This window comes from Pongo pygmaeus, chromosome 16 (assembly GCF_028885625.2).
Source record: "Pongo pygmaeus isolate AG05252 chromosome 16, NHGRI_mPonPyg2-v2.0_pri, whole genome shotgun sequence".
NCBI classification, from domain to species: Eukaryota; Metazoa; Chordata; class Mammalia; order Primates; family Hominidae; genus Pongo; species Pongo pygmaeus.
Window position 1 is genome coordinate 45,444,852 of NC_072389.2, and position 26,360 is coordinate 45,471,211.

The window sequence follows — 26,360 nt, forward strand, 5'->3', positions numbered from 1 at the left end:
GGTTGCCTGGCTTCAGGCTGAGCCCCTACAGAGCGGCTGTGGACGCATCCTGTGCTGGACAGAACACACACCTGCTGTTTCTGTGGCTTTTCCTAGATGCCAGGCCCTGACCATCACAGCCCCCACCATGACCTCTTGGAAACATTTTACTCACCCCTTGCTGGGTAGAAAAACACCTGGTTCCTTGCAAGGTAAGGGTCAGCCGGCAAGTTAGGACAGCCCCAGGCCCCCTGGCCTCTGACTCACAGGTCAGCCCAGGAAAGAATTTAGCAGGCTTCTTCCCTGGAGGGGCCAGCCCTGTCCTACACACCTCACGCATATCTCGCCCGTTTCTGTTCATAAAGACCTCCAGGGAGGGAGAAGAACCACAGCCGACTCAGTCCGGGGTAAGCATGGTGGATGGAGCAGGGGCTCTGGAATCAGATCTGGGTTCAAACCTCAACTCAGTCATTTCCTGGTTCTGCGGCCTCAGGCAAGCTATTTGAGCCTCATCTGGATTTGTGGATAACAATTCCTTCTCTCAGGGTTGCTGTGAGGGTTAAATGAGCTAACCCTCGGAAGGGGCTTAGCACATAATAGGTGCTCAAGAAAAGTTTCTTCTCTTTCTGTGTCTGAGACTGCTGCTCCTCCAACACCACTGTCCCACTCCTCAGTGACCCCAGGTACATAGCTCCCTCAACTGTCCACCAGCTCTGCCCTCAGGTTTACTGGGGGTAGCAGTATTTCCTCCAGAAAGCCTGTGCCAGGAACTGTCGGCCCCTACTGGCCAGGCTCCGGCTGGAGGAAGCCCCACAGCAGGGGAGCTTCCTTCTTGAACTGGTTTGGGCTGGACCCTTCCCTTCCAGGCCTAGGGCATCCCCTCTGATGCAGTCATGGGTCAGCCAGCAGGAAGATGTCTGCAGACATCCAGAAGAGAAAAGTTCAAAGCAGTCCTCACACACGGCAGTGCCTTTCCAGCCTGAGGTGGAATCTTCAGTGTGGCCTCCCTCCCCTGTGTTAAGGCGAAGTGTCAGCCAGGAGGGGCTGGAGCTGTGCCCGAGCTGGCCAGCCCGTTCTGCTTGTTTCCACTTCAGGGTCTTAGGCTCACATCACTTCTTTCAAGCTAGGCAGGAGAAATGGCAGGGTCTGGCTCTCTGAGGGGGAGTCCCACTCCTTCCTCCTTCTGGTGTCTTCTTGGAGGAAAGCTCCTCTTCTAGATGAATTACGCGCAGATGGAGATGCTAGAGTGGCGACAGTAACAGCTGGCATGGCCTGTTTGACTTAACCTTGGGGCCCCATGGCTGGTGCAGCACCCACCTCCCTCAGCCCAGTGGCCTTGGAGACATGGATGGGAAAAGGAGCCCTGGAAATGGCAAGCGGAGGCCCTGGCTGACCGGGTGGGCATGCTCTGAGGACACAGCCTGATGCTGGGGCGAGGCAGGGCACGTTTTGTCCTGGGTGATTCACTCGCGATGACCAGGGCAACACTGGTCCCATTCAGGTGGGCGAATGTCTCAGGCACTCAGTCTCCATGGATCACTCTTCTCTGTATTTAAAAATATTTTGGTTTTGGCCAGACGCGGTGGCTCACGCCTGTAATCCCAGCACTTTGGGAGGCTGAAGGTGGGTGGATCACCTGAGGTCAGGAGTTCAAGACCAGCCCAGCCAACATGGTGAAACCCTATCTCTACTAAAAATACAAAAATTGGCCGGACGTGGTGGTGCACACCTGTAGTCTCAGCTACTTGGGAGGCTGAGGCAGGAGAATCACTTGAACCTGGAAGGCAGAGGTTGCAGTGAGCCAAGATCGCACCACTGTACTCCAGCCTGGGCAACAGAGTGAAACTCTGTCTCAAAAAAAAAAAAATTGTTTTTTTTTTAGAGAAGCAATCCGTCGTCTTTAAGGAAAACTTAGAAAAAGAATAGAAAGCTAGAATAGAAGGAGATCACCTGTAGCCCCACCAGGTAAATGGGTCAACTAATATTTTGATGTATTTCCTTCAAATAGCCATTGTATTCACACTGCATTGACAAATTACCATAGGCAAAATCTTTAAAAATCCCCTACCCCTAATCTATATCATCAAGAATTCCACTTTGGGCAAAGTAAGCCTTGATAGTTTAATTTGTGTCTGGGACCCATGAGTGTGGACAGGTTTAGGCCCCAGCAGGTCATGGGATCCAGGAGAGCCCACCAAACCGGGCCCCTCATAATGACCACACTGGACCTGAGGGAGGTGACAGCCAGGCTACGGGTGCCTGCCGTCACTCCCACCAGCTTTATTATTTTACCTTTCACATTGAGGTCTGTGATCTGTCTGCATAATTTTGGAGTATGATATGAGCTCATTCTTCTGGGTTCATTTTTTTTCCATGCAGATATCAAATTACTTCAGCTACATTTATTAAAAACATCATCCATTCCCCCAGCATGTCGCAGGGTCACCTTTGTCATTAATCAAACGACCTCATAAGAGTGGGTCTATTTTTGGATTCTCTCTTCTGTTCCATTGGTCTATTTGTCAATCTTTTTGCCAATTCCATACTAAATTAATTATTGTAGCTTTCTAATAAATCTTAATATCTATTTAGTATAATCCTCCAACTTCGTTCATTAAGATTGTCTTGGCTATTCCTGGTTCTTTATGTTTCTGTATACATTTTAGAATCAGTTCATCAATTTCTACCAAAGGAAATATGCTGGGATTTTGTTTGAGATTTAAATAAATCTGCAGGTTAACTTGGGAATAATTGACATCTTTACAGTATTGAACCTTCTCATCTATGAACATTCTTTAATATCTTTAATAATGTTTTGTATTTTCCAATATAAGGACTTTGTACATCTTTTTGTTAGATTTATTCTAGATATTTTGTATTTTTAATGTAAAATGATACCTTTTAAAAAATTTCATTTTTTTTTTTTTTGAGACAGAGTCTCGCTGTGTCGCCCAGGCTGGAGTGCAGTGGCCCGATCTCGGCTCACTGCAAGCTCCGCCTCCCAGGTTCACGGCAATCTCCTGCCTCAGCCTCCTGAGTAGCTGGGACTACAGGTGTCTGCCACCATGCCCGGCTAATGTTTTGTATTTTTAGTAGAGTCGGGGTTTCACCGTGTCAGCCAGGATGATCTCTATCTCCTGACCTCGTGATCCGCCCGCCTCGGCCTCCCAAAGTGCTGGGATTACAGGCGTGAGCCACCGTGCCCGGCCCTTTTTAAAAATTTCATGTTGTTACTGGTATGTAGAAATCCAGTTGATTTTTTAAAATATTGACCTTGAGCCTGGGCACGGTGGCTCATGCCTGTAATCCCAGCACGTTGGGAGGCTGAGGCGGGTGGATCACAAAGTCAAGAGATCGAGACCATCCTGGCCAACATGGTGAAACCCCATCTCTACTAAAAATACAAAAATTAGCTGGGCGTGATGGCGCGCGCCTGTAGTCCCAGCTACTCGGGATGCTAAGGCAGGAGAATCACTTGAACCCGGGAGGCGGAGATTGCAGTGAGCTGAGATCACACCACTGCACTCCAGCCTGGGCAAGATAGCGAGACTCCATCTCAAAAAAAAAATATATATATATATATATATATATATTGACCTTGAATCAGGGACCTTTTAAATTCACTCCCTTAATCCCAGTTTTATGTAGATTCTCCCACATTTTCTACTTACACAGTCATGTTGTCCCACGCAGTGTTGGCCTCACCAAATTTCAGATGAGTCCTAGCTGCCTCCCTTTAGGTGGTTGATTGGTTGATTTTCCAGAGCTAAGTAATGGCCTCTGGTTTCTAAAGCTCTACTCCCTTGCCCCCAAAGCCTGAGCTCAGCTGATTGCTTCTGCAAACTCCCACCCTCACCATCACCACTCCTGGCCCTGAGACACCCTCTGGGCTGTCCTTCTTTCTTCTCCAGCCTCCCTGCTGCCTCTGGGAAGAACTTGTTCCAGAATGGCTCACTATTAGAATGGACTCAGGAGAGGCTCCCAGAGTCAGAGACCATTTGCTAAAGATGCTCTCCCCGTGCATCCCCACAGCAAAAGCTGAGCGCTTGGGTGGAGCAGGGGAGTTGGGGAGAGGGGTGTTCTGGGGTGGGTGGTGGGGGGCGGATTCACCAGCTCTTCTTCAGCTGCAGTCTGCGTCCCTGCACCTCCAGAAGACTTCACAGAGCTAGGGAGGAGGGCAAAACAGGCAGCTCAACTAATCCAGGGATAGCAGGTCTATCCAAGGGACTGGGGGAATAGACCTGCTGAATAAAGACTCTTCTGTAGCAAAAGGCAAAGGCTGTAATCCCAGCACTTTGGGAGACCAAGGCAGGTGGATCATTTGAAGTCAGAAGTTCGAGACCAGCCTGGCCAACGTGGTGAAATCCCATCTCTACTAAAAATACAAAAATTAGCCGGGTATGTTGGTGGATGCCTGTAATCTCAGCTATTCAGGAGGCTGAGGCAAGAGAATCACTTGAACCCAGGAGGTGGAGGTTGCAGTGAGCCCAGATGGTGCCACTACACTCCAGTCTGGGCGACAGGGCGGCAAGACTCCTTCTCAAAAAAAAAAAAAGGCAAAGGCCAAAAGGGAGGAGGACAAATTTTACCAAACTATGATGTATATATGGCGAGGTCCCCAGGTCCCAGACCCCTGACATCAGGCATGACCCCTTTGACCGGTAAGTCTGAGCAGAAAGTGGTTTGGTGTTACTCCCAGACTTGTATCTGCCCAAGTGCCAGTGTCTGGAGGGCCTGAGCTTCAAGACAGGGATTCAAAGAGAGGTGACATCACAAGAGAAACAGCCATCATGTATGGGGACTCTGCTTACTTCACACACCCTAAACCCTATGAGCTGTCTTTCATTAACCCCCCTGGCTCAGATCATTTCAGTTACTTGTTCAAAATCTCTCCAAATTAGTGGGAGACTCCCTACAACTCATCTGCAACTCACACAGGTTATTTTATTCCAAAGGGCTTGGTCTGTAAGGGTCCCGCACATGTGGCTCTGCCTCTAGGGAGTGTTTGGTGGACTCCCGAACCTCAAGACCCAGCAGCATGGCTGATATTGAGATGTGACGTGGGCTCTGATATTGGAGTCATGCATGGTGAATTCCTAGTGGGGAACCACTGGCTGTCCAGGGTCCCTGCCTTTCTGCCAGCTGCCTCCCAGATCTGCGACCTCCTTCAGAACCTGCCAAAATGACTAGGAAAATGCTGTTTCCAGAGCAAGAGCCAAAAGAGAACACGACGGCCCTGCACTCCAGATCTTCGGGTGGATGAGTAATCCAAGCTTTCAGTTCAAGAATTATGTTTCAGTTTGTTTCTTGAAGCCTGGAAGTGACCTTTTCAGATACATAAGAACCCAGTGAGCTGTTCTGAGCCTCTTCAGCTCCAAAAGCATTCAAGCGGCAGCCCTGGCCCTGTCTGCCATCAACATGTGATCCCAGGTCCCAGGCTCCCCTGAAGGCAAAACTAGAGCAAACCTTTGGAAGTGTCCCTCCCCTTCCCAGGCCCCCAGTTCCCCCCCCTCAGATCTACCCATGCTATCCATTGCAAGCCTGTGTCACTTCTGTGGATGCAGCTCGGCACGACCTTAGGCAAAGCCAGAATCAGCAAGGCACAGGACACAGGCTTCATTGCAGGTTAAGTGTTTTATTGTTTGTTTGTTTTTTGAGACAGTCTCTCACTCTGTTGCCCAGGCTGGAGTGCAGTGGTGCAATCTCGGCTCACTGCAGCCTCAGCCTCCTGGGTTCAAGCGATTCTCCTCCCTCAACCCCACGGGTATCCGGGACTACAGGCACGTGCCACCAGGCCCGGCTAATTTCTTTGTATTTTTAGTCAAGACAGGTTTTCACCATGTTGGCCAAGCTGGTCTCAAACTCCTAACCTCAGGTGATCCACCCGCCTCGGCCTCCCAGAGTGCTAGGATTACAGGCATGAACCACCATGCCCGGCCCAGGTGACGTTTTACATAGAGCTCCAACACCAGAGAGAAGAGTGTCAAAGGGAGGTGGTGCTCTCTGCCTTCTCTGGAGAGCTTTACCCCTAAGTTAGCTGCCCCTCACCCACCCCAGGCTATCCTCTTGGCTCAGGGCCTTTCTGGAATTGAGGTAAAGCGCGTGGTAACCATGAAGGCCCTTTGGGGGCTCCCTGATACATAATAGTCCCAGACTGGGTGGCATGTCTGTGGTCAGCTGGTTGGCTTTTTATTAATGTATCATATTAACAGGTTCAACCATCCTGGGACAAAGCTGAGTTGTAATAAAAAAAAAAGCCAACAAAAAAATAACTTTAATATACTGTTGGATTCAATTCGATAGTTTTAAGATTTTCATAATTATGTTCCTAAATGATATTGAGTCAAATTTTCCTTTTCTTGTACTCTCCTTATCTGGTTTTAAGAATCAAGGTCATACTCGTTTCATAAAACAAGCTTGCTAACTTTCCTCCCTCTTTCCCCATTTTTAAAATTCGTTGACAGACAGTGGAATGATACTTGTAATGGGCTTTGGATTTTATAAAAACACACCCCCACAGTCTGCCTGCTCCGCAGGGGACTTGGCACAGACAAGAAGACACCTCTTTTCCTTGTTTATAGTCTGCATTGGCTTATTTATGGCACGTTTGTTGTTTCTGGGACTGTCCTGCTGGGAGCCAGCCATTTCCCTGAGGAAACAGAGATGGAGGTGGAGGGAAGCCCTAGGCTTCTAGGGGAGCTGTGCTGGGGGAGGGGAGGGAGCCCTGAACCTGGTGCCCCAGCCCCTGCTGCAGCCATCCCTCTTTCCCGGGCAGGAGCTCAACCTGACTCTGCCCTTACAGGGACCATGTTCCGCAAGAAAAAGAAGAAACGCCCTGAGATCTCAGCGCCACAGAACTTCCAGCACCGTGTCCACACCTCCTTCGACCCCAAAGAAGGCAAGTTTGTGGGCCTCCCCCCACAATGGCAGAACATCCTGGACACACTGCGGCGCCCCAAGCCCGTGGTGGACCCTTCGCGAATCACACGGGTGCAGCTCCAGCCCATGAAGGTAAGGGGGCAGGCAGGGGTGAGGTTCAGCCTCTCCCAGTACTCAGACAACCATGCCTGGCTAAACCTCAGAAAGGCCCCTGGAGGAACCACCTACTTCACAGCTATCAGTTAACCAGCTGTTTTAACTCCCTGCATGTCAGCCTGCCATTCTCTCCCTGGGTAAGCCAGGGCGAAGGAGGTTAGGGAGACCCTCTCTGCAGGGTGGTGGGGTTGCCAGATTCAGCACATGAAAATGTAAGATGCTCTATTGCATTTGTATTTCAGATGACAACGAATAGTCTTTTAGGACATGTCCCATTCAATATTTGGACCTGCAGCCCCATAGGGACTGAGGACTCTCCCAGACCAGGAGAATTTTAGTTGTGAGGGTCAGGACTAGTAGACCCAAGAGCCTGGTAGAAGTTGGGGTCAGGGTCCCTATCAGGGTTTGGAGGCTGCGAAGCCAGTGTGTGTGGAGGAGCCCCCTGGCCTGATCTCTTTTCCTCAGAGGGCTGGGCACATCTCTCCCAGCCACCCGTGGAGCTAGAGAATGGAGCCCCGCCCCCTGAGCTCCAGCTCCCTGGCCCAGCCGACCACAACCCTGGGCATGCTGGATGCAGCCCCATGGCACTCGCCATCTGCTCTGCTGATGCTGGGCCTTCTCCCCGCATCCCTGCATCCAGCACAGGCGGGACCCACGGTGGGCCCTGATAAATTATGGAAAAATTAATGGGTGGATGACACAGCAGGGAAGGTCCTTAGGTGGTCCTCCCCAGGGAGGACCCTGATCTCCCGGCCGCCCCTCCCTGCCACAATCAGGCAGCTCCCACACACTCTTTTCTCTTCCCCCTACAGACAGTGGTGCGGGGCAGCACGATGCCCATGGATGGCTATATCTCGGGGCTGCTCAACGACATCCAGAAGTTGTCAGTCATCAGCTCCAACACCCTGCGTGGCCGCAGCCCCACCAGCCGGCGGCGGGCACAGTCCCTGGGGCTGCTGGGGGATGAGCACTGGGCCACCGACCCAGACATGTACCTCCAGAGCCCCCAGTCTGAGCGCACTGACCCCCATGGCCTCTACCTCAGCTGCAACGGGGGCACACCAGCAGGCCACAAGCAGATGCCGTGGCCCGAGCCACAGAGCCCACGGGTCCTGCCCAATGGGCTGGCTGCAAAGGCACAGTCCCTGGGCCCCGCCGAGTTTCAGGGTGCCTCGCAGCGCTGTCTGCAGCTGGGTGCCTGCCTGCAGAGCTCCCCACCAGGAGCCTCGCCCCCCACGGGCACCAATAGGCGTGGAATGAAGGCTGCCAAGCATGGCTCTGAGGAGGCCCGGCCACAGTCCTGCCTGGTGGGCTCAGCCACAGGCAGGCCAGGTGGGGAAGGCAGCCCTAGCCCTAAGACCCGGGAGAGCAGCCTGAAGCGCAGGCTATTCCGAAGCATGTTCCTGTCCACTGCTGCCACGGCGCCTCCAAGCAGCAGCAAGCCAGGCCCTCCACCACAGAGCAAGGTAAGTCAGGAGCCTGGCCTTCAGGTGTCCACTGGGGAGTGGGTGTAGGGACCCAGGCCTTGCCTAGCCTTCCCCTTGGAGGACTTGCAAAGAGGCTCCCTGGACTGCTTCCACCTAAGGCGGCAGAAATGTGCACCGTAACCTCTTCTCTAAGGAGAGTGGCTCGCCTCCTCCTTCCCTCCCTTCCTTTCCTTCTTTTCTCTGTGGCTGTTGTGTTGTTTCCCATTTCTGTCATTATTTGTTCCCGAGTGTGTGGCCATAGGAAAAGCTGGATTTGCCTAGTCCAGGGGCAGCAGGAGGCCGACTTGTGGCATATGTGACTGCTTCAGACGCACATTTTTCTTGTGAGAAAGGAAAGGGTGAAGGGAGCCCCCGTGGTGACATTTCTTGGCAGGCAGAGTGGAGCACCTTTTTGCTTCTTCCAGGCCCTCCAGCATCCTGTCGATAGTGACAGTAACCTCTTGTCCCGTTTGGCAGAGGAGGAGACTGACAGAGAGAGGGTGAGACACCCCCAGGCATGATGGAGAGTGAGTCAGAGAAGGAAGGTGGGGAGTGCTCTGGGGCTGCCTGTCCGGCCCGGGCCCTCTTGGCTCATGACTCTTGCGTATGAAGGCTTTACAAGCACAGCAGCCACTTGTTCTTTAGCTCCTTCCTGGGAGGGTCAAAGGCAGGCCTAAGAAACGGCTGCTGACAGTGGCATGGGTAATGGAGCCTCCCCTCCCTCCTGGGAGGGCTTTAAGACAAGCTTGGGTACTCCCCTGTCATCAGTGGGGTGAGTGTGGCCCAGCCTGCACAGGGTGTGGGTTTGGGGATGACCTGGACTACAACCTCTCTGGGTCACTGCCTGCCAGCTGAGGTACTCAGAGAAAGTTCTGGGCGGCCGCACACGGTGGCGCACGCCTGTAATCCCAGCACTTTGGGAGGCCGAGGTGGACGGATCACGAGGTCAGGAGATTGAGACCATCCTGGCTAACACGGTGAAACCCTGTCTCTACTAAAAATACAAAAAAAATTAGCCGGGCGCGGTGGCGGGTGCCTGTAGTCCCAGCTACTCAGGAGGCTGAGGCAGGAGAATGGTGTAAACCCGGGAGGCGGAGTTTGCAGTGAGCTGAGATCACGCCACTGCACTCCAGCCTGGGCAACAGACAGAGTGAGACTCCGTCTCAAAAAAAAAAAAAAAAAAAAAGAGAAAGTTCTGGGCTTTGTGCACTCCAGTCCCCTACTAGGTTAAAGGACAGTGGGTTGGGATCCCCACGGGTTGTGGCTTCATGTATCTGTGAGAGGAACATGAGCATGTGTGAGCTGCAGGGTGTCTGGAAGGCTGTGCCCCTGGGGAGACTCAGCCAGAAAACCAATGTAAGATCAGGACAATGCACCCTGCTGGGAAGGTGAGAATCGGAGCCTGACCTCCCTCTGTCTCTCAGGAGTCCTGCTGGGAGGCCTCAGGGATTTGGAGAAAGGGATTGTCAACATTGGGCTGGGCACTCGTTTGCATCTTTCTGGGCTCCTGCCAGCACCCCACAGCAGGGGGAGAGGCCTGTCCATCCCTGCACAATGTACTGAGTACTCACTATGGGCCACTGCTGCTGGGTATGATGGTATGCCCCCATACTTGTGGGAGCAGGCGGTAGTTATCTTGAGTTCAGCAACACCATACTTCCAAATCCAGGGGAGTGGTTTCCTTCTGGACAACTCAGACACATCTTTCAAGATTTCTACTCTGAAGCCAAGCCTCTCGATGGCAAGCTGAGACCCCCCGAGCTGCTCCGGGCCGGGGCTTCTCAGCGTCCTCACTGCAGACGCTCAGGTCAGTCCAACCTTTGTGGTGGGCTCTCCTTGCACTGTAGCAGCCTCCCTGGCCTCTACTCACTAGAAGCTGGTGGTACCCCCGGTTGGAATAACCAAAAATGCCTCCAGACATTGCCAAATGTCACTTGAGCACCCCCATTAAGAAACACTGCCTTAAGCAAATTCAATAACAGATGGGGAGCATCAGCCTTCCTCCTCCTCCTCCACCACCTACCCCAGGAGCTCCCAGATCAAGCCAGCAGCCCTTGGCACTGGGGCTGACTCTGGACACTCGCAGCAGCTTCCATAACAGCAGTTAGGCCACAGACGCCATGCACTGTGCCAGGCATGGCTGCAGGAGGGTCCGAGTATAGACTCCAGGGCTCCTGTACCTAGCCCCAGGCAGTAAGGCCTGGAGTCACTCTAGCTAAAGAGCACAGGAAGACAGGGCGTGGGGTCACAGAGGCCAAAGAGGCAAGACAGTTTGTCAGGAGCTTGCAGGGATTAGACATGTTCCACTTAGAGTCAGAAGGGCAAACACTGGTTAAGCACCTACCGTGTACTCCGATATATGTCAAGGATACATGGCACCAGCGGGATTGCAGCATGGGAGTCAGCAGCCACGGGCGTCCTGCGGGTTCCAGTGCCTACAGGACAACCAAACAACCCACAGGGTTACGAGGATTACATGAGATAGTACATTGAAAACACTTGTCAAAGTGATAGGCCCTCAATAAATGGTTTTATTAGTAGTATTTGAGATGGCGTCTCCCTCTGTCGCCCAGGCTGGAGTGCAATGGCACAATCTTGGCTCACTGCAACCTCCACCTCCTGGGTTCAAGTGATCCTCCCACCTCAGCCTCCCAAGTAGCTGGGATTACAGGGGCGTTCCACCATACCCAGCTAATTTTTATATTTTTAGAAGAGATGGGGTTTCACCATGTTGGCCAGACTGGTCTCGAACTCCTGACCTCAAGTGATCCACCTGCCTTGGCCTCCCAAAGTGCTGGGATTACAGGTGCCTGAGCCACCATGCCAGGCCGGCTTTATTATTTTTAAAAATATTATGCCATGGCCTCTCCCCTTTAGGATACTTAAGGTACAGCCCCCTAAGCCCACAGCTGGGGAGCCATGGCTCAGGGTGGGAAATGAGGCATTGCTGTAAATGTATGCATGACTCTTCTAGTAGCTTTCTTCCCAAGAGGTCTATCACATGAGTAACTTCAGTATTAATCCAGAGCCCGTAACAATTAATTAATTCCATTGTCGTGTCCCCCTTTCCCTTTCTTGTGTGGCCTCACAAGTTTCATCTGGTCCTTGCTCGTGATTACATTGATAAAAGCTCCCTCCCTGTGGAGACAGGCAGTGAAGCCAACGAAAGGATGCTAGGGACCAGACCTTGCCAGGCTGAAGACCAAGCCAGCTCCCCAGCCTCCCCAGCCTGTGTCCCAGACTCTGCTTGTGCTGGGCTCCTGGCTGGGCCATCCCTCCCCCAGCCTCCAGACGCAGGCTCCACCCTGAGCCCAGCCAGCACCTGCAGCAGCAGCAGCAGCACAGGGACCTGGCCCATGGAGACAGGGAAGAAACCCCTACCTCAGCCTGTCCACGTGGTACCCACACATCCTCAGAGAAGAGCTGGCCCATGCAGAAGCCCTGGAGGCCAGGAGGGGAATGATCTCATTTTACAGCCTTTCTTAGGAGCTTCAGGATGAGAGGTCATCAGAGCCACCTCAAGAGGAGCTTTAGGTGGTCCCCAAGCTTCTGCCCCGACCCACATGGACGGGTGCCTGGAGAGCATGTTTTCTGAGTTAAGTCCACACTGAGGCCAGCAGGCAGCCTCCTTAGAGCTCCGAGCCTTTCTACAGGTTGACTGTGTGATGCAGCGAGCCCTGCCCCACTTCCCTCCCTGTCCCTGCCTGGTGACGTTTCATGGACCCTCTGTTCCCAGGACCTGGCATCACAGCCTCAGTCATGGCCATGCTCCCTCCACCCCCTCACAGCCCTCCCAGAGGCTCCCTGAGGCCATAAGATCATACTGCCCACTCATGCAGAGCTTCTCAAAGTATGTTCCATGGGCCTCCTAGGACCCAGGGACCTTGTTCAAATGCAGAGTCTCTGCTCTAGGCTCCCACCGAATCAGGCTCTGAGGCGGGAAGTCTGCAGTTTATCTAGCTCCCCAGATCACCGCGCACGTCCCTGCATTGTAGTGGAGACTGGGGCTCAGAGAAGATGACTTGCCTAAGGCTCATCACAGGGCAGAGCAGACCAGGGCTGGGCCCCAGGTCCTGACAGCCCAGTCCAGGAGTCCCACTGCTCCACTACACAGTGGATGGTGACAGTGTCACAGTGTCACAGTGGATGGTGACAGTCAGGTGCTGGCGAGGACATGGGAGAATGTTTACTGTCCAAATGCACTCATCAGGGATGGGGTGAGTCCAGGCAGTCCTGGGAGGATTTCTAGCTTCTTTCTTGTGAAGGTCGAGCACACACTCGGGTGGGCAGGCTGGTGTGGGGGTGGCAGAAGTCTGCCCCAGTGTGGCTGTCGGCCAGCAGGAGTGCCTATTCCACCCTAAGCAGGCCAGGGACTTGGCTAGAGAGTGGAAGCCCTGAAGCTGCGGGGGGTAGGGGAAAGAAGGGAGTGGGGGTTGCTAAAGACACTGAAAAGACTCTGGTGGGGCCGAAGGCCCAGATTTGGGGTTTGGGGTCCCTGAGCAAGCATCCCAGCCCAAACTTACTGCTTGAGATTTCCTGTAAGTTGTTTCAGCTATGGGATCAGGACCAGGACCCACTAGGCACCTAAGACAATGGCTTACATGATGGGTTTGGAGAAGTTCCTAGAAGGCTTTTTCTGCAGTTCCTGAAGCATCCCTCTCCAGGTGCCCTTTAAAAACACGTAATCCCCGGGAGGGGTCATGGTGCATATCACTGCTCCTTGGGGAGAACCCAAAGATGGGCGGGCACCTTTCCTGTCAGAAAGAGCAGGAGGGCTTGGGCTCGGAAAAGCAAGAAGCCTCGCAGGCTTCCAGGGCTGGGCCTGAGCAGGGCTCACCGGGGGCCCAGGCTGCCCCTCAGCTCCACCTTCCCTCCCTCCCTCCCCGCCAGAGCCAATGAGGATAGGCCCCCTACCTTCTCCTCCCTCCCGGGGGCTCCTTAGCCAGGAGTTTCATGCCAGGGAGGAAGTGGAAGGACTCCTTTAGGGGGTCCTTAAGACATCTCCCCATCGCTGGCCTCAAGGCTTGGGTTTGGCTGGACCTACCCTCCTAACTCCAGATCTCTCTGGCACCAGATTCCCAGCCCAGGGGAGACACCTGAGAACCCCTCAGATGGTGACATACCTCTGTGGTCCTCTGTCAGGGACATAACCTCCCAGCACAGATTCGCAAACTCCCTGCTGCAGGCACAAGCAGGGCTATCGGGCCCCAGGTGTGGCTCCCCTGCCTTGGTTCAGGGAGTGGAGACACAGTTGCCCACTGCTCCCCACCCCACTGCCAGGCCTCTTCTGCCCCCATGGGTCCTGGGGTGGGGGAGCCTTGGGAGTGAAGAATGCCTCTGACCCAGATTCTTCAAGCAGCCTCTGAGCTCAGAGGAAGAATCTGCCTTATGGCAGCCTCCCTGGGGTCTGGCTGCCAATCGCCCAGGAAGAAATACCCAGCGCAGGACCCGGCGGGGAGTTGGCCTTCTCTGTCTTCCCAGGTGCAGCAGAGCAAGTGTAAGGAGCTGTCTTGGGCCTGCCCAGCTTGGCGCCCTGCGGGGGGCTGCTGGCACAGGACTGTGGCTGGGCTTCAGCTCTGTCTGAAAATCTTTGCTCAGAGCACCTCCCTAGTTTGATCTGATACCCCGCCTGACCCTGCCAGAGTCCAGAGGTCACGGCGGCCAGCCCCTGCCTCCGGGAAGGTTATTCCAAATGCTCCCACAGCCCTGCCCCTTCCTTTTGCTTTGTCCCTGCAGCCCAACTCCTCTTTCCGACCGCCGCAGAAAGACAACCCCCCAAGCCTGGTGGCCAAGGCCCAGTCCTTGCCCTCGGACCAGCCGGTGGGGACCTTCAGCCCTCTGACCACTTCAGATACCAGCAGCCCCCAGAAGTCCCTCCGCACAGCCCCGGCCACAGGCCAGCTTCCAGGCCGGTCTTCCCCAGCGGGTTCCCCCCGCACCTGGCACGCCCAGATCAGCACCAGCAACCTGTACCTGCCCCAGGACCCCACGGTTGCCAAGGGCGCCCTGGCTGGTGAGGACACAGGTGTTGTGACACATGAGCAATTCAAGGCTGCGCTCAGGATGGTGGTGGACCAGGGTGACCCCCGGCTGCTGCTGGACAGCTACGTGAAGATTGGCGAGGGCTCCACCGGCATCGTCTGCTTGGCCCGAGAGAAGCACTCGGGCCGCCAGGTGGCCGTCAAGATGATGGACCTCAGGAAGCAGCAGCGCAGGGAGCTGCTCTTCAACGAGGTGGGAGGACAGGGTGGGACACAGACGGGGGCGTCGGGGATGGGCAGTGAGCAGCCAGCCAGGCTGGACATCTGTGAGCAGGGGCAGTGGGTGGCCATGCGTCTGGGCACTGTGCCTGGCACTCAGGCCCCCGCCTGCCCCCAGGTGGTGATCATGCGGGACTACCAGCACTTCAACGTGGTGGAGATGTACAAGAGCTACCTGGTGGGTGAGGAGCTGTGGGTGCTCATGGAGTTCCTGCAGGGAGGAGCCCTCACAGACATCGTCTCCCAAGTCAGGTGGGCAGCTGGGAGGGCTGGGCCCTGAGTGCAGGCTGCCCTCACCATGGCCCTGCCAGGGCAATGTGGTCTTCTGCCTGTGGCCCAGAAGACTTGGGATGCCTGGGCTCCCCTGCCTGCTGGGGTAACTGAGACCCAGGGTTCTTGGGAGTCGAGAAGAGAAGGATGGCTTCTAGCCAAGGCTCAGGCCCCAGTTTTCACCAGGGCTATGGCCTGACTGCGCTGCCAAACATTGCCTGGGAGCCGTGGGGCCTAGCACCAGGGACTCCTACTCTGCTCAGCCACCCCACGACCTGCCAGAGCTAACGTTCTCTTCCATCGGCTGGCCCCACCTTCCTGTCCAGGCTGAATGAGGAGCAGATCGCCACTGTGTGTGAGGCTGTGCTGCAGGCTCTGGCCTACCTGCATGCTCAGGGTGTCATCCACCGGGACATCAAGAGTGACTCCATCCTGCTGACCCTCGATGGCAGGGTAGGTCCCATCCTGTCCCTGGCACAGCCACGCTCCCACTTCCTCCTGGTCCACCACTCACTCCCCTTTCAACCGCAGGTGAAGCTCTCAGACTTCGGATTCTGTGCTCAGATCAGCAAAGACGTCCCTAAGAGGAAGTCCCTGGTGGGAACCCCCTACTGGATGGCTCCTGAAGTGATCTCCAGGTCTTTGTATGCCACCGAGGTAACCGTTCCCTCCACCCCCCAGACGTCCCAAAAGCAATTTGGCAACTGGCAGCTCTTCTGCTGTGGCCCCTTCAGTGATCTTACCAAAAGCAGCCCTGGTTTTCAGAGTCCCACCTAGTCAACACCCTTCCCCCTTTCGATGGGGCTGCTCTCACCCAATGACTTTGCTGCCAGGAACGAGTCCTGCAAGTGCTTTCCTCAGCTCAAGGGCAGAATGGGGTATGTCCGGGCCTCCCATGGATGATGGCCTTTCTCTGAGTGACTGACAGCTGTGTCCCTATAGGCAGTGGTCACTCATGCAGGCAGTAACTGGCCACAGGGCAGGTGACCAGGGGAGGAAGGAGACAGACCCACCAAGGAGAGCTGGGGCCAGCTGTCCCCCCTCCACCGCTGCCGCCACCAGAACGCGGCTACTAAGGGGCCAGGGTCTGGCCATGGGGTCAGGGACGTTTTCCTCCTGCAGGTGGATATCTGGTCTCTGGGCATCATGGTGATTGAGATGGTGGATGGGGAGCCACCGTACTTCAGTGACTCCCCAGTGCAAGCCATGAAGAGGCTCCGGGACAGCCCCCCACCCAAGCTGAAAAACTCTCACAAGGTCAGTTGGCACACAAGGGTGCGACTTCGCAGACCCCATTCCTCCTGAGGCAAGGGGACCAGAACTTGGGCTCCCAGCATCTCCCTTCCACTGAAGCCACTTGGTCTGGGCTCCTGGAAAAGGCTCCTCTTTCTCCACACAAAACCTGCACCTGGGTGTGGAGCCGCATCTACACACAAGTTCGCATGTGCGCTCCAACAAGTCGCCTCCCACGGCTGTGGCAGGAGGGTTGCTGCTTGGCAGGCACGGGTCGGAAGCCCAGTGGGGCCCGTGAGCAGGGAAAGCCAGGACACCAGCAATCCCTGCTGTCCAGGGAGGGATCCGGAGAAGCTTCACTGAGCACAAACCCTTCTAACCCGTGTCGGGAGATCCATACCATGATTCGATGTCCCTGTCTATCACGGCGAGTCGGCTCATGCTCCATCGTTGCACACCCCGACACAGCTAAGCCACAGCGTTCCCCTTAAAGCCAGTATAAGTGCATGGAAGTGTATACATGTAACCCTTTTTGCCAAATCCGCCCCAACCCCGCAGGCCTTGCTGTGGACGCCCCCTGCTGACAGGTCAGCACCGGACTGCTAAGTGGCACCGCCATCTGGTGGCCAAAGCAAGAAATGCCTCAGAGGGCTGAAGCCTCGCCTCTAAAATAGCCAAAAAAAAAAAGAGTTCTGTTGGCCCCAGCACAAAGCTGGATGGCAGGACCAACAGGAAACATCTTCCAAGACAACTGGTCCTTGGAGCCCGCACCGCTAACCCCAAAATTAGCATATAAAGATCTCCAGTTGGCTAATTCCTCAGAGGATGTAGCCTTTTGCCCAAGACTCAGCCTCATCCCAGGATACTGGCTCAAAATGAACCAAGATAAGCCCTTGCCTTAGACTCTAAGGCCTAGAGCAACAAAGAAATCTTCCTTTTCAGGTCTCACTTTATTTTCTGTTTTTCAGAGCACATCCTCATCCTTGACCTGTTTGTTTCTGTTGTTTTTTGTTTTTTTTTTTTTGAGATGGAGTCTCTCTCTGTTGCTCAGGCTGGAATGCAGTGGTGCGATCTCAGCTCACTGCAACTCCGCCTCCTGGGTTCAAGCAATTCTCCTGCCTCAGCCTCCTGAGTAGCTGGGATTACAGGCACGTGCCACCATGCCCAGCTAATTTTTGTATTTTTAGTAGAGATGGGGTTTTGCCATGTTGGTCAGGCTGGTCTACGAACTCCTGACCTCGTAATCTGCCCAACTTGGACTCCCAAAGTGCTGGGATTACAGGCGTGAGCCACCGTGCCCGGCGACCTGTTTTTAAAATCTCGAAAGCCCCATGTGGCAGACAGGGCAAGCATACTTTATCACTAGTCCATTTTACAGATGAGAAAACTGAGGCCTAGAGAAAACTGTGACTTGCCTGAGATCAGGGATAGAGCCAGGCCTGGATCACTGATGCCAATTATCTGCCCCTTCCACAGAGCTATAGCATCTGAATGCTGAGAGCCTTGGGGGGTGGGGAGGGACAAGGGGACAGGAAGTTAAAAAACCAGGGAATTCAAGACTTTCAAACAATGATAAGGCCAGGCAATCAGGTCACCCCAAAGTGAATGCAAATTGTGGCTTCATCTCACTGCCCTGTCTGTATAGGTCTCCCCAGTGCTGCGAGACTTCCTGGAGCGGATGCTGGTGCGGGACCCCCAAGAGAGAGCCACAGCCCAGGAGCTCCTAGATCACCCCTTCCTGCTGCAGACAGGGCTACCTGAGTGCCTGGTGCCCCTGATCCAGCTCTACCGAAAGCAGACCTCCACCTGCTGAGCCCACCCCTAGTATGCCTGCCACCTATGCCCACAAGCAGGGCACACTGGGCAGCCAGCCTGCCGGCAGGACTTGCCTGCCTCCTCCTCTCAGTATTCTCTCCAAAGATTGAAATGTGAAGCCCCAGCCCCACCCTCTGCCCTTCAGCCTACTGGGCCAGGCCGGACCTGCCCCCTCAGTGTCTCTCCTTCCCGAGTCCCCAGATGGAGACCCCTTCTACAGGATGACCCCTTGATATTTGCACAGGGATATTTCTAAGAAACGCAGAGACCAGCGTTCCTGGCCTCTGCAGCCAACACAGTAGAAAAGGCTGCTGCAGTTTTTTAAAGGTAGTTGTCCACTAACGTCCTAGGCCACTGCAGAGGGCAGACTGCTGGTCTCCACAGATACTTGCTGTTCTCAGCTCCAGCTTCAAACCTCGGGGGTCTCGAGAGGGCCACGGCGTGGTTTTTATGACCGGAATCCCGCCTCCTCCCTCATGTCTGATGTCCTGAAGGTGCAGTCCCACCTGTACGGCCCCTCCCCTCCCAGAACTGTGAATGGCCTGCTCCAGGCCATGGCTGGGGGCAGGGAGTGAGGGGACAATTTCTGAGTGAAAGAGGAAGAATGGGGTCGGTGGTGAAGGTGCTCTCACTTTACAGAATGGAGAGAACATCGTGTGTGTGTGTGTGTGTGTGTGTGTGTGTGTGTGTGTAAGGGGAGGAAAGCCACCTTGACAGCCCAGGTCCCTCCAGGTCACCCACAGCCAGCTTCAGGAAGGCTGCCCCATCCTCTCTCCCACTAAGTTCTGGCCTGAAGGGACCTGCTTTCTTGGCCTGGCTTCCATCTCTCCGCTCCTGTGTCTGCCTGGCCAGTGGAGTGGTCCATGCTAAGTCTAACACATCCTGGGGGCGCAGGAGGCTTCTGAGCTTCTCCTGTACTGTGCAGCGTGAGGGCCAGAGACAGGAATGTAAGGAATGGCAACTGTGTTACCTTTCAAGTTTATCTCAATAACCAGGTCATCAGGGACCCATTGTTCTCTTCAGAACCCTATCTGGGAGAGAAGGCGAACCACCTCCGGGTTTCCATCATGTCAAGGTCACAGGCATCCATATGTGCAAACCATCTGCCCCGGCTGCCTCCACAGACAGCTGTCTCCTTGTCTTCCTCGGCCCTGCCCCACTTCAGGGCTGCTGTGAGATGGAATTCCAGGAAAGAACTTCAGGTGTCTGGACCCTTTCTATCTAGATAATATTTTTAGATTCTTCTGCTCCCTAGTGACCTAACTGGGGGCAAAGAAATTGCAAGGACTTTTTTTTAAGGGTCAGAGTTTTCGAAACAAAAGCATCTTCCCTAGAAATTTTTGTGAATTGTTTGCACTTGTGCCTGTTTTAAATTAAATTGAGTGTTCAAAGCCATTGGGCTTCCTGTGTCTCTGGGAGCGGAGACTGGCCCCCTTGGAGGTGGGGGTCTCCTGTGGTGGGTGAATCTGAGGGTGGGTGTAGCCTCCCCTCCTCCCCACGTGAGCTCTCCAGCAGCCACGCCACAGAACACCCAACTTCCCTGGGTGGCCTGTGGACCCGAAAGGAGGGCAGAGAGGAAGGGAAATAGGAAGTGAAAGGCCCTTGGGAATGAAGGTGATGAAAAATAGATGGGGCTACTTCCCCAGGGGAGAAGAGCCCACAAGGAAAGCCAGGGCCCTGTGCTGTGTTTGCTGGGGGTGGCCACAGTGGCTGACGACCACCCTACGTGTCAGCTTCTCCCGTCCTCTGTGCGCTCCTCACCCCCACCCCGGACCTCCAGCTGTCCATAGGAAGTGGTCTGAAACTGCTTCCAGTGGGAGAGCAGTCCCTGCCTCACTCCTCAGGACTCAGGGAGATGGTGTGGAGTTCAGAAAGAACGGAGCAGAGCCTGGGCTCTCGTCCTGGGGGTGGGGAGGTGGATGAAATTATCTTGCAACTTCCAGCTCCCACACGGATTCCCGCACTTCCTTCCTGAGATCTCCCACTGCCGAGGGTTCAGGAGCAAGCCAGGAGCAAGGAACCATGCAGCCTTTCTTTCACTCCCCAGTGCATTCACACCCTGACAGGTGTCCTGGTGCTGCAGCTGGCCTGGCCCGTCCCCCCAGCTCAGCAGAAGCAGCACCTGTGACTTACCTTCAGGAGCCAGCACAGTGGGACAGGCAGGGCAGAGGCTCACTAAGGCAGGGGCCTCCACAGGAGGCAAGGGCTCTGTCCATCTCTCCAAAGGGAGCCGAGGGTCAGGAGTGATTGATAAGGCAAAGAGAGGCCAGTTCTCGCAACGGAATAATACTGGATTTATTAACTATTCTTTGAGTTCTAACAGTCTTTCCACCACACAATATCACTCTGAAAGGGTGTGCGTATGTCCCACAGCTCACACACAGACTGCTTCTGATCTTAGGGTACCGAGCGCCAGCATCCTGGGTGACTCTTCACAATGACAAAAGCAACAAGAATTGGAAAAGCAAAATATTTAGAAAAGTCTCTTCTGAAGGTAGAGATTGCTAGAGAGGACCCAGCCTCAACACCCTGGGGTTGACAAAGGGAGTTCAGGGGAGAAAAATGTGGTAAAACATGGAAGTTCTGCACGGAGCCGGGCCTGGGAAGGCGTCTGTATGTATGGACAGCAAGGCAGTCAGACACACGATGCAGTTCAGACAGGAAAGAGCCGCTGCAGTTGTTTAGAAACATCGCTTTCTACCACCAAGCTCTTGGCAGCTCCACAGAGAAGAGCCCTCATGGTTGTTTATCCAGTCAAGAGGGCCCAGGGTGACATTCAACCAGAAAGTCGCATATCAGAGATACTGGAAAGATTACAGCACCTCTGATACAATGTGCAACCCAGACTTCATGCTGTTAAGCCAAAATACTTGCATTCCTACACCACTAAAAACGTCATTAAAATTCAACACACTTGAAAAGGGAGTACACGAGCAAGCAAGGGTCAGAAAGCAGCAGTTTGCACTTGAGGTGTCCAGTGGTCCCCACCCTACCCCAGACCCTCTCCCTCAGGCTTTTCAGGCACTTGGTATTGTGCACCCACCACCCAGACAGGGGGACTGAGGAGAGGCAGATGTTTTGGGAGAAGAGGGGAAGGAGAGGGCAGAATACCTCAGAAACCAAAGCAAATATCAGAAGAAAACTGCATAATCGGCAGGTCCCAAGGGAAGGGTTGGCAGCTCCAGCTTTTCGGAAGAGAGCACTAGCTCTCAGGACACGCAGCCTGAACTTGGAAGATTCAACATGGGGTCCTTAGTGAAGGGTCTGGGCTCCTGCTACTCTCAATGCGAGTTTTTTGTTCATTGTCCCTCACTTCACTGCTGTGAAGTGACTTCAAGTATCCGGATTTAATATTCTACAAGAGGAAGAGGATTCCACGATAAATGCACATGGAGGAAGAAGTACACAGGGGTGATCCCAAAGAAAACCAAGTGTCTGAGGTCCGAGCCGGGGCGCAGCGGCGAGGGCCCAGCGCTGCCACCAGGGGGCACCAGAGATCACGTCCAGTGCGCCGGCCTGCGTGGCCTAGCGGATCGGGGCAGTGGGGGGCAAGGACTGGATAGGTGTCCTGACACCTGCACGAGGCCCACTCCTGGCCGCCCACCCCTCACCGCCAGGCCCAGCAGTATCTCGGCACAGTCATTCTCGCTCTGGGCAGTTCCCTGGGAGTTGCTGGCGAGAAACCTCCCGTACTGCAAAGGCAAACAGATCGACGTCTTGCAAAGACCTTACTGCAGGCAGGTGAAAGGCTTCAAGTTCCACCCTCAGGGTTCACAAAAGAGCCCCACCTGCCGCCTCCCCGCGGGCCAGGCGCACTGACACAGTGCTAGCGCTTCCGCAGGGTCCTAGCGCACGCGTCCCGCCGGACCCCCGCCCCCAACCCCGCCGCCTCGCTAGGCCAGCACAAGGCAGGAGGGTGGGGGCGAGCAGGCAGGGGACAAAGGACAATGTCAGGAAAGGGCCTCTGACCACCTCTCTGCGGTTGCCTCTGACTCACTCATCTACCCGGTAATAAAACTGGGCCGGGCCTGCGTCCCACGCGGTAGGACCAAGGCAGGAGTCCCAGGTCTCGACCTCTAGCATCCATCGTCCGCCCTGCCCTCCATTAACTGCCCAGCGAGAAGCAGGAGCCGTTTAACAGGCTTCTTCCAGCTCTCGCCCCAGTTTGATATAATTTAAACCTGGACCTGCGGTTCGTGTGGGCTCCCGACTCCCGCGCGCCGCCGTTTCACGTCGCAAACACTTCAGTCAATTATCCCCCTCGCGGAGCTTCTATTTAAAGAGATATTGTCAAGCTCTTAAGCCTCGGAATCAGACCCGCTGCTTTCTGCCTCATATACAAAGGCTTAAAACACGAGTTCTTTGAGGATTGGAAGAAATACAATTAAGCACAGCCTTCGCAACCGTTCCACCCCGCGGGAGCACCCACGTGCGGGACGGGGGAGCTGGGAGGCGTGGAGGCGGGGAAGCGCTCAGTCCTTTCCATTTCAGGCCTCTGTGAGCCAGCGGAAATAGGGCTTGGGCCTCCAGGGGTGAGGTGTTGAACCTCGATGATGGAATTCAAATACATCTGAGCTGAAGAGCGGGCTGGCTCAGGAGCCCGGAGTTGGCCTGGGTAGGGGTTGTGTGGAGCAGTGACCCCACATTATCAATGAAGCTGAATCCTGGGGCAGAGAGAGAGGGAGCTGGAGTTACCCAGGAGCTGATTCAAGGGACAACTGGTGTTCAACACTAGGGACTCTCCCACTCCCAAAATATGCTTTCATTGTCTTGAGACACGAGTTTCTACCCTGGAAAAACATAACAGCCAGACCCCTTCCTCCTCAGCCCTCCAGTCCTGAAAGGCTCTAGGGCCCCCTCGGTCCTTTCCTTCTCCCACACTTCGAGGGAAAGGAGACTTTGGTACTTTGTGGGATTATTGTCAGCATCAGTAGGCAGAAAGTGGGGAGGCTGGGTCCTTATTCTCCAAGGTGTACCCTTCTATTTGCCTGGCTGCCCAGTTGTTGGGAAACCCAGCGAGGGGAGGGGAGGGGGGCCGGACAGGAGCGACAGGTGGCTAGACCGACCCAGGACTGAGCCTGAGGGCTGGGGAGGGGGAACCCACCTTCCTGTCTCTAGCCTACGGAACCAGTCAATCGACACCTCTAGACCTAGGCAGGGAATACCGAGGAGCACAAAAAAGATGGAGGTCCCTTATTTCTGGTGGAGGGCTGGTGGAGGTCTCGCCTTGGCAGGGAGGCAGGTTCCAAAATGGACTGCGGGGGGCGGCTGCCGAAAAGGTGAGGGACCTAGAAGGGAGAAATACCAGTGGAGTAGAAACGGGAGGGTGGGGGAAGCAGGCCTCGGGCCTTGGCGCCGTTTACCGCTGAGCACGCAGCACCACAGCCTCGGTGCCCGCCTGCCAAGGGTTCGGCCCAGGCACCGAGACAGGCAGAGCGTTGGCCTCTAACTCCGGGCCACTCTCGGGCCCTGGCGCCTCCCCGACCAGGCTGGGGATATCTGGGGCTGTGGAGCGTCGGCGCAAACCCAGGCGGCCAGAGCCGGGGCCGCCCTCCGGGTGGGGACTGAGGCCAATGGGAGCTTGCACTAAGGTTGGGTGCGCTCCCTCCAGCACCTCCTGCGAGCGCCACCGCCCAGTCCCCGAAGACTGGGGCGAGTTTGGTAGGGCCATCAGGGCCCCAGCCCGCAGGCGGGCCGCCTCCTCCTCGGTTACCGCACCCAGAGCCAAGCTCATGCTCCGACCCAGCTCGGGCCGTTCGCTGCCCTGCGCCCGGTGCCGGCCCGAATTCTTGCCCACTGAGCCAGCCTCGCCGCCGTGGCCGTGGCCGCCCGCCGCTCGCGCAAAGCGCGCCAAGAGAGGCCGCGGGAGGCGGCGGGGGCTGGGTCGTCGACGCTCGGGGCTGGCCGCGGGGGCCGGGTGGCCAGGGGGACTATCGGAGTTGGAGCCCCGGGCCGCAGCAGCGGCGGCGGCGCGGCCCCAGGGCCCGGTGAGGGCCTGCACACAGGTCCCGTGGCCGCGGGCGGCAGCCAGTTGCAGCGCGGTGAGCCCCGCACGGTTGGTGCGGTCGAGGCGCAGGCCTAGGCGGCGGAAGGACCGCACCAGGAACTCGAGCACCGCCCCATGGCCGCAGGCCGCCGCCCACATCACCGGGCTGTTGCCCGCAGAGTCGGCCGCCTCGGGGTCACCGCTGAACTGCACCAGCAGCTGCACGGCGTCCAGGTGGCCTCGCTCGCACGCCAGGCTGAGTGCGGTGCGGCCGCGCTCGTCCCGCAGGTTCACGGCAGCACCCTGCTCGAGCAGCAGCCGCACGAAGCGCGCGCGCAGCGCGGGGTCCGGCAGCCCCACGGCCACCATGAGCGGCGTACGGCCCTGCTCCGCGCGGCAGTCGATGATGCTGCGGTCCAGCGCATCCAACACAAAGCGGGCCAAGTGCACTTTGCCCGCCTGCATGGCCTCCAGGAAGGTGCGCGTCCCCGCTCGGGGGCACAGGTCCTTGGGTTTGAGCATGGCCCCGGCCGCCGCGCCCGGGCAGCCTGGCAGTTCCGCACGGGGGCGCCCCTGTTCTCGCGCCCCGCGGGGCTGCGGCCTCCGCCCGCGCTCTGATACCTCTCCCTCCGCGCGTGGGCGGCTGCAGCCGACGGTCCCGAGGTTCCTATTCCGGTGTCCCGGAGGCTCCGACTGCCCCGCCGCTCCTGGGCCGCACGCCTGGCGTCTCGCCGCTCCTTCCCCGGGCCTCCCGCCTGAAGGTGTTGAATGCTTGCTACTCCGGGCTCCGCTCCTGGCCCTCCACCAGACGTCGGGAGCAGAGGCTCGACCCTCTCCCGAGTCTCCCGCCGCTTTCCGCGTGTCCGGCGCCCCTCAGTCCTCGTGGTTTGGAGCCGCCGTGCCACTCACCCGCACCCAGGGCAGCCCCCGCTCCCCCGCAGCGACGGTGGCGCCCGCCGTGCACGCCTGCCTCCAGCCCTGGCGGGGCGCGCCGCTCCTCAAGCTGCTGGCGCCGTTCCTCCGCCTCCTCCCCTCTCGCGGGGGCCGGGCCACGCCAGGGCGCTTGCTCCTTACTTGGGGGGCTCAGCGACGAGCTGCCGCCCGCCTAGATACCTGACTTTATAGCCTTGGGGGTCTCCATGGCAATGGCTGTCCTGGAAGCGGACTGCGCCGTCAGGGCAGAGACGGACGGGGCGGGGGAGACCGCTCCTGACCCCCACCCCTTCGTGGGCCACGAAGTCGGGGAGCGGTTCCTCCTCCGCGCTCCCCTGGGAATGCGGCGGCGGTTGCGGGGCGGGGGCGGGGGCTGCTCGCCGGGGGCCACATGCATCCAACCGGGCCAATCCCAAAGTCGCAGTCTTCTCTCCCCGCCCTCCGCCCCCACCCGAGTCGGTGCCCTCGGCTCCTTAGAAACTGGCGGGACCTCGGGCTCGTCGGGGAAGACTGAAAGCTGCCCCCAGCGGTCCAGGGTGAAAGGAAGTGGGACCCCATGAGCGCAGAACTGGACCACGCGTGAGCTAGCGGTGGCAGCGAAAGGCGGATGCGGAGTAATTTGGGGGAGGGGTTGCGGGTTGGGGGCGCTCAGCCTGGCTGGGAACTGCCACTCGAAGTGCAGAGAATCACGCACTCACACACAATTGTTCCTCCTGCACACGCTCCCTGGGAACGAGGGGTGGGGGCCGAGTGCGCTCTCCAATTTCAGACGTCTCCAACCCCGACAACGAGCCCGCGTGCCAGCTCCCGGTGGCTGCCTAGCGGGCAGAGTGTAGACGCCCAGACCAGGAAGGGGCTCCTTAGGACCCGGGAGTGCCGCGGGCATGTTAGGATTTCCCTGGCGCCGCCGCCCTGGAAAGAGCTAGGGACCCACGCGAGGCTCCCTGCCCCTCGCTTCTCCCTGGAGCACAAAACAACCCCCAGGCCACAGGGTTCTGGCTCTGACCACTGGCTGACCCCTAAAGAGAGGGGGCGAGCACACGTTCCATTTTCCGTAAGATGCTTGGAGAAACCACTGCATCTCCTCTCCCTCCCGCCAGCAGGTCCCCCTCGGTCCTGGAGGAGGGGGGATGATACACAGGCCTGGGCGGAGCGGAGTTAGGGCGCCTCAGTGCCTGGGTGTGGGTGGTGGGGAGGGAGTGAGTAGGGTTGGAATGGATATTTGTAAAGTAAGGAGTAAAGCAGGTATCAGCTGCAGCATTTACTGACTTTTCATGAGCCGCACATTTTGTTGCCGGCAGCGGGTAAGAGAGAGACAGAAGCTCGGTTCTGGGTGTGAGACGTTCCCCCTCTTAAGAAGACAACACTGGGACTTAAAAAATG

The 26,360-nt window shown here is 56.4% G+C and overlaps 2 protein-coding genes across 7 annotated transcripts in view; one reads left to right on the plus strand and one right to left on the minus strand.

The window, feature by feature from the left end:
- Nucleotides 1-19,453, plus strand: part of PAK6 (p21 (RAC1) activated kinase 6) — a 38,876-nt gene extending 19,423 nt beyond the window's left edge. For all 6 annotated transcript variants that reach the window (XM_054450699.1, XM_054450700.1, XM_054450704.2 and 3 more), the window contains 8 exons: nt 6,782-6,990; nt 7,827-8,480; nt 14,217-14,714; nt 14,859-14,992; nt 15,337-15,463; nt 15,542-15,667; nt 16,133-16,267; nt 17,889-19,453. In XM_054450699.1, the coding sequence (XP_054306674.1) occupies nt 6,787-6,990; nt 7,827-8,480; nt 14,217-14,714; nt 14,859-14,992; nt 15,337-15,463; nt 15,542-15,667; nt 16,133-16,267; nt 17,889-18,056 (2,046 nt within the window). In that variant the 5' untranslated portion in view covers nt 6,782-6,786 and the 3' untranslated portion in view covers nt 18,057-19,453. The remainder of the gene's footprint in view (nt 1-6,781; nt 6,991-7,826; nt 8,481-14,216; nt 14,715-14,858; nt 14,993-15,336; nt 15,464-15,541; nt 15,668-16,132; nt 16,268-17,888) is intronic.
- An 878-nt stretch (nt 19,454-20,331) lies between these two features.
- ANKRD63 (ankyrin repeat domain 63) lies at nt 20,332-25,044 on the minus strand. The gene has a single exon (XM_054451348.1). It carries the CDS (start codon nt 24,564-24,566, stop codon nt 23,418-23,420), a length of 1,149 nt encoding a protein of 382 aa, XP_054307323.1. The 5' UTR covers nt 24,567-25,044; the 3' UTR covers nt 20,332-23,417.
- Between the last annotated feature and the right edge of the window lie 1,316 nt (nt 25,045-26,360).

Excerpts from the sequence above, each read along its gene's own strand:
- ANKRD63 (XM_054451348.1), bottom strand. The coding sequence starts at position 24,566 with ATGCTCAAACCCAAGGACCTGTGCCCCCGAGCGGGGACGCGCACCTTC.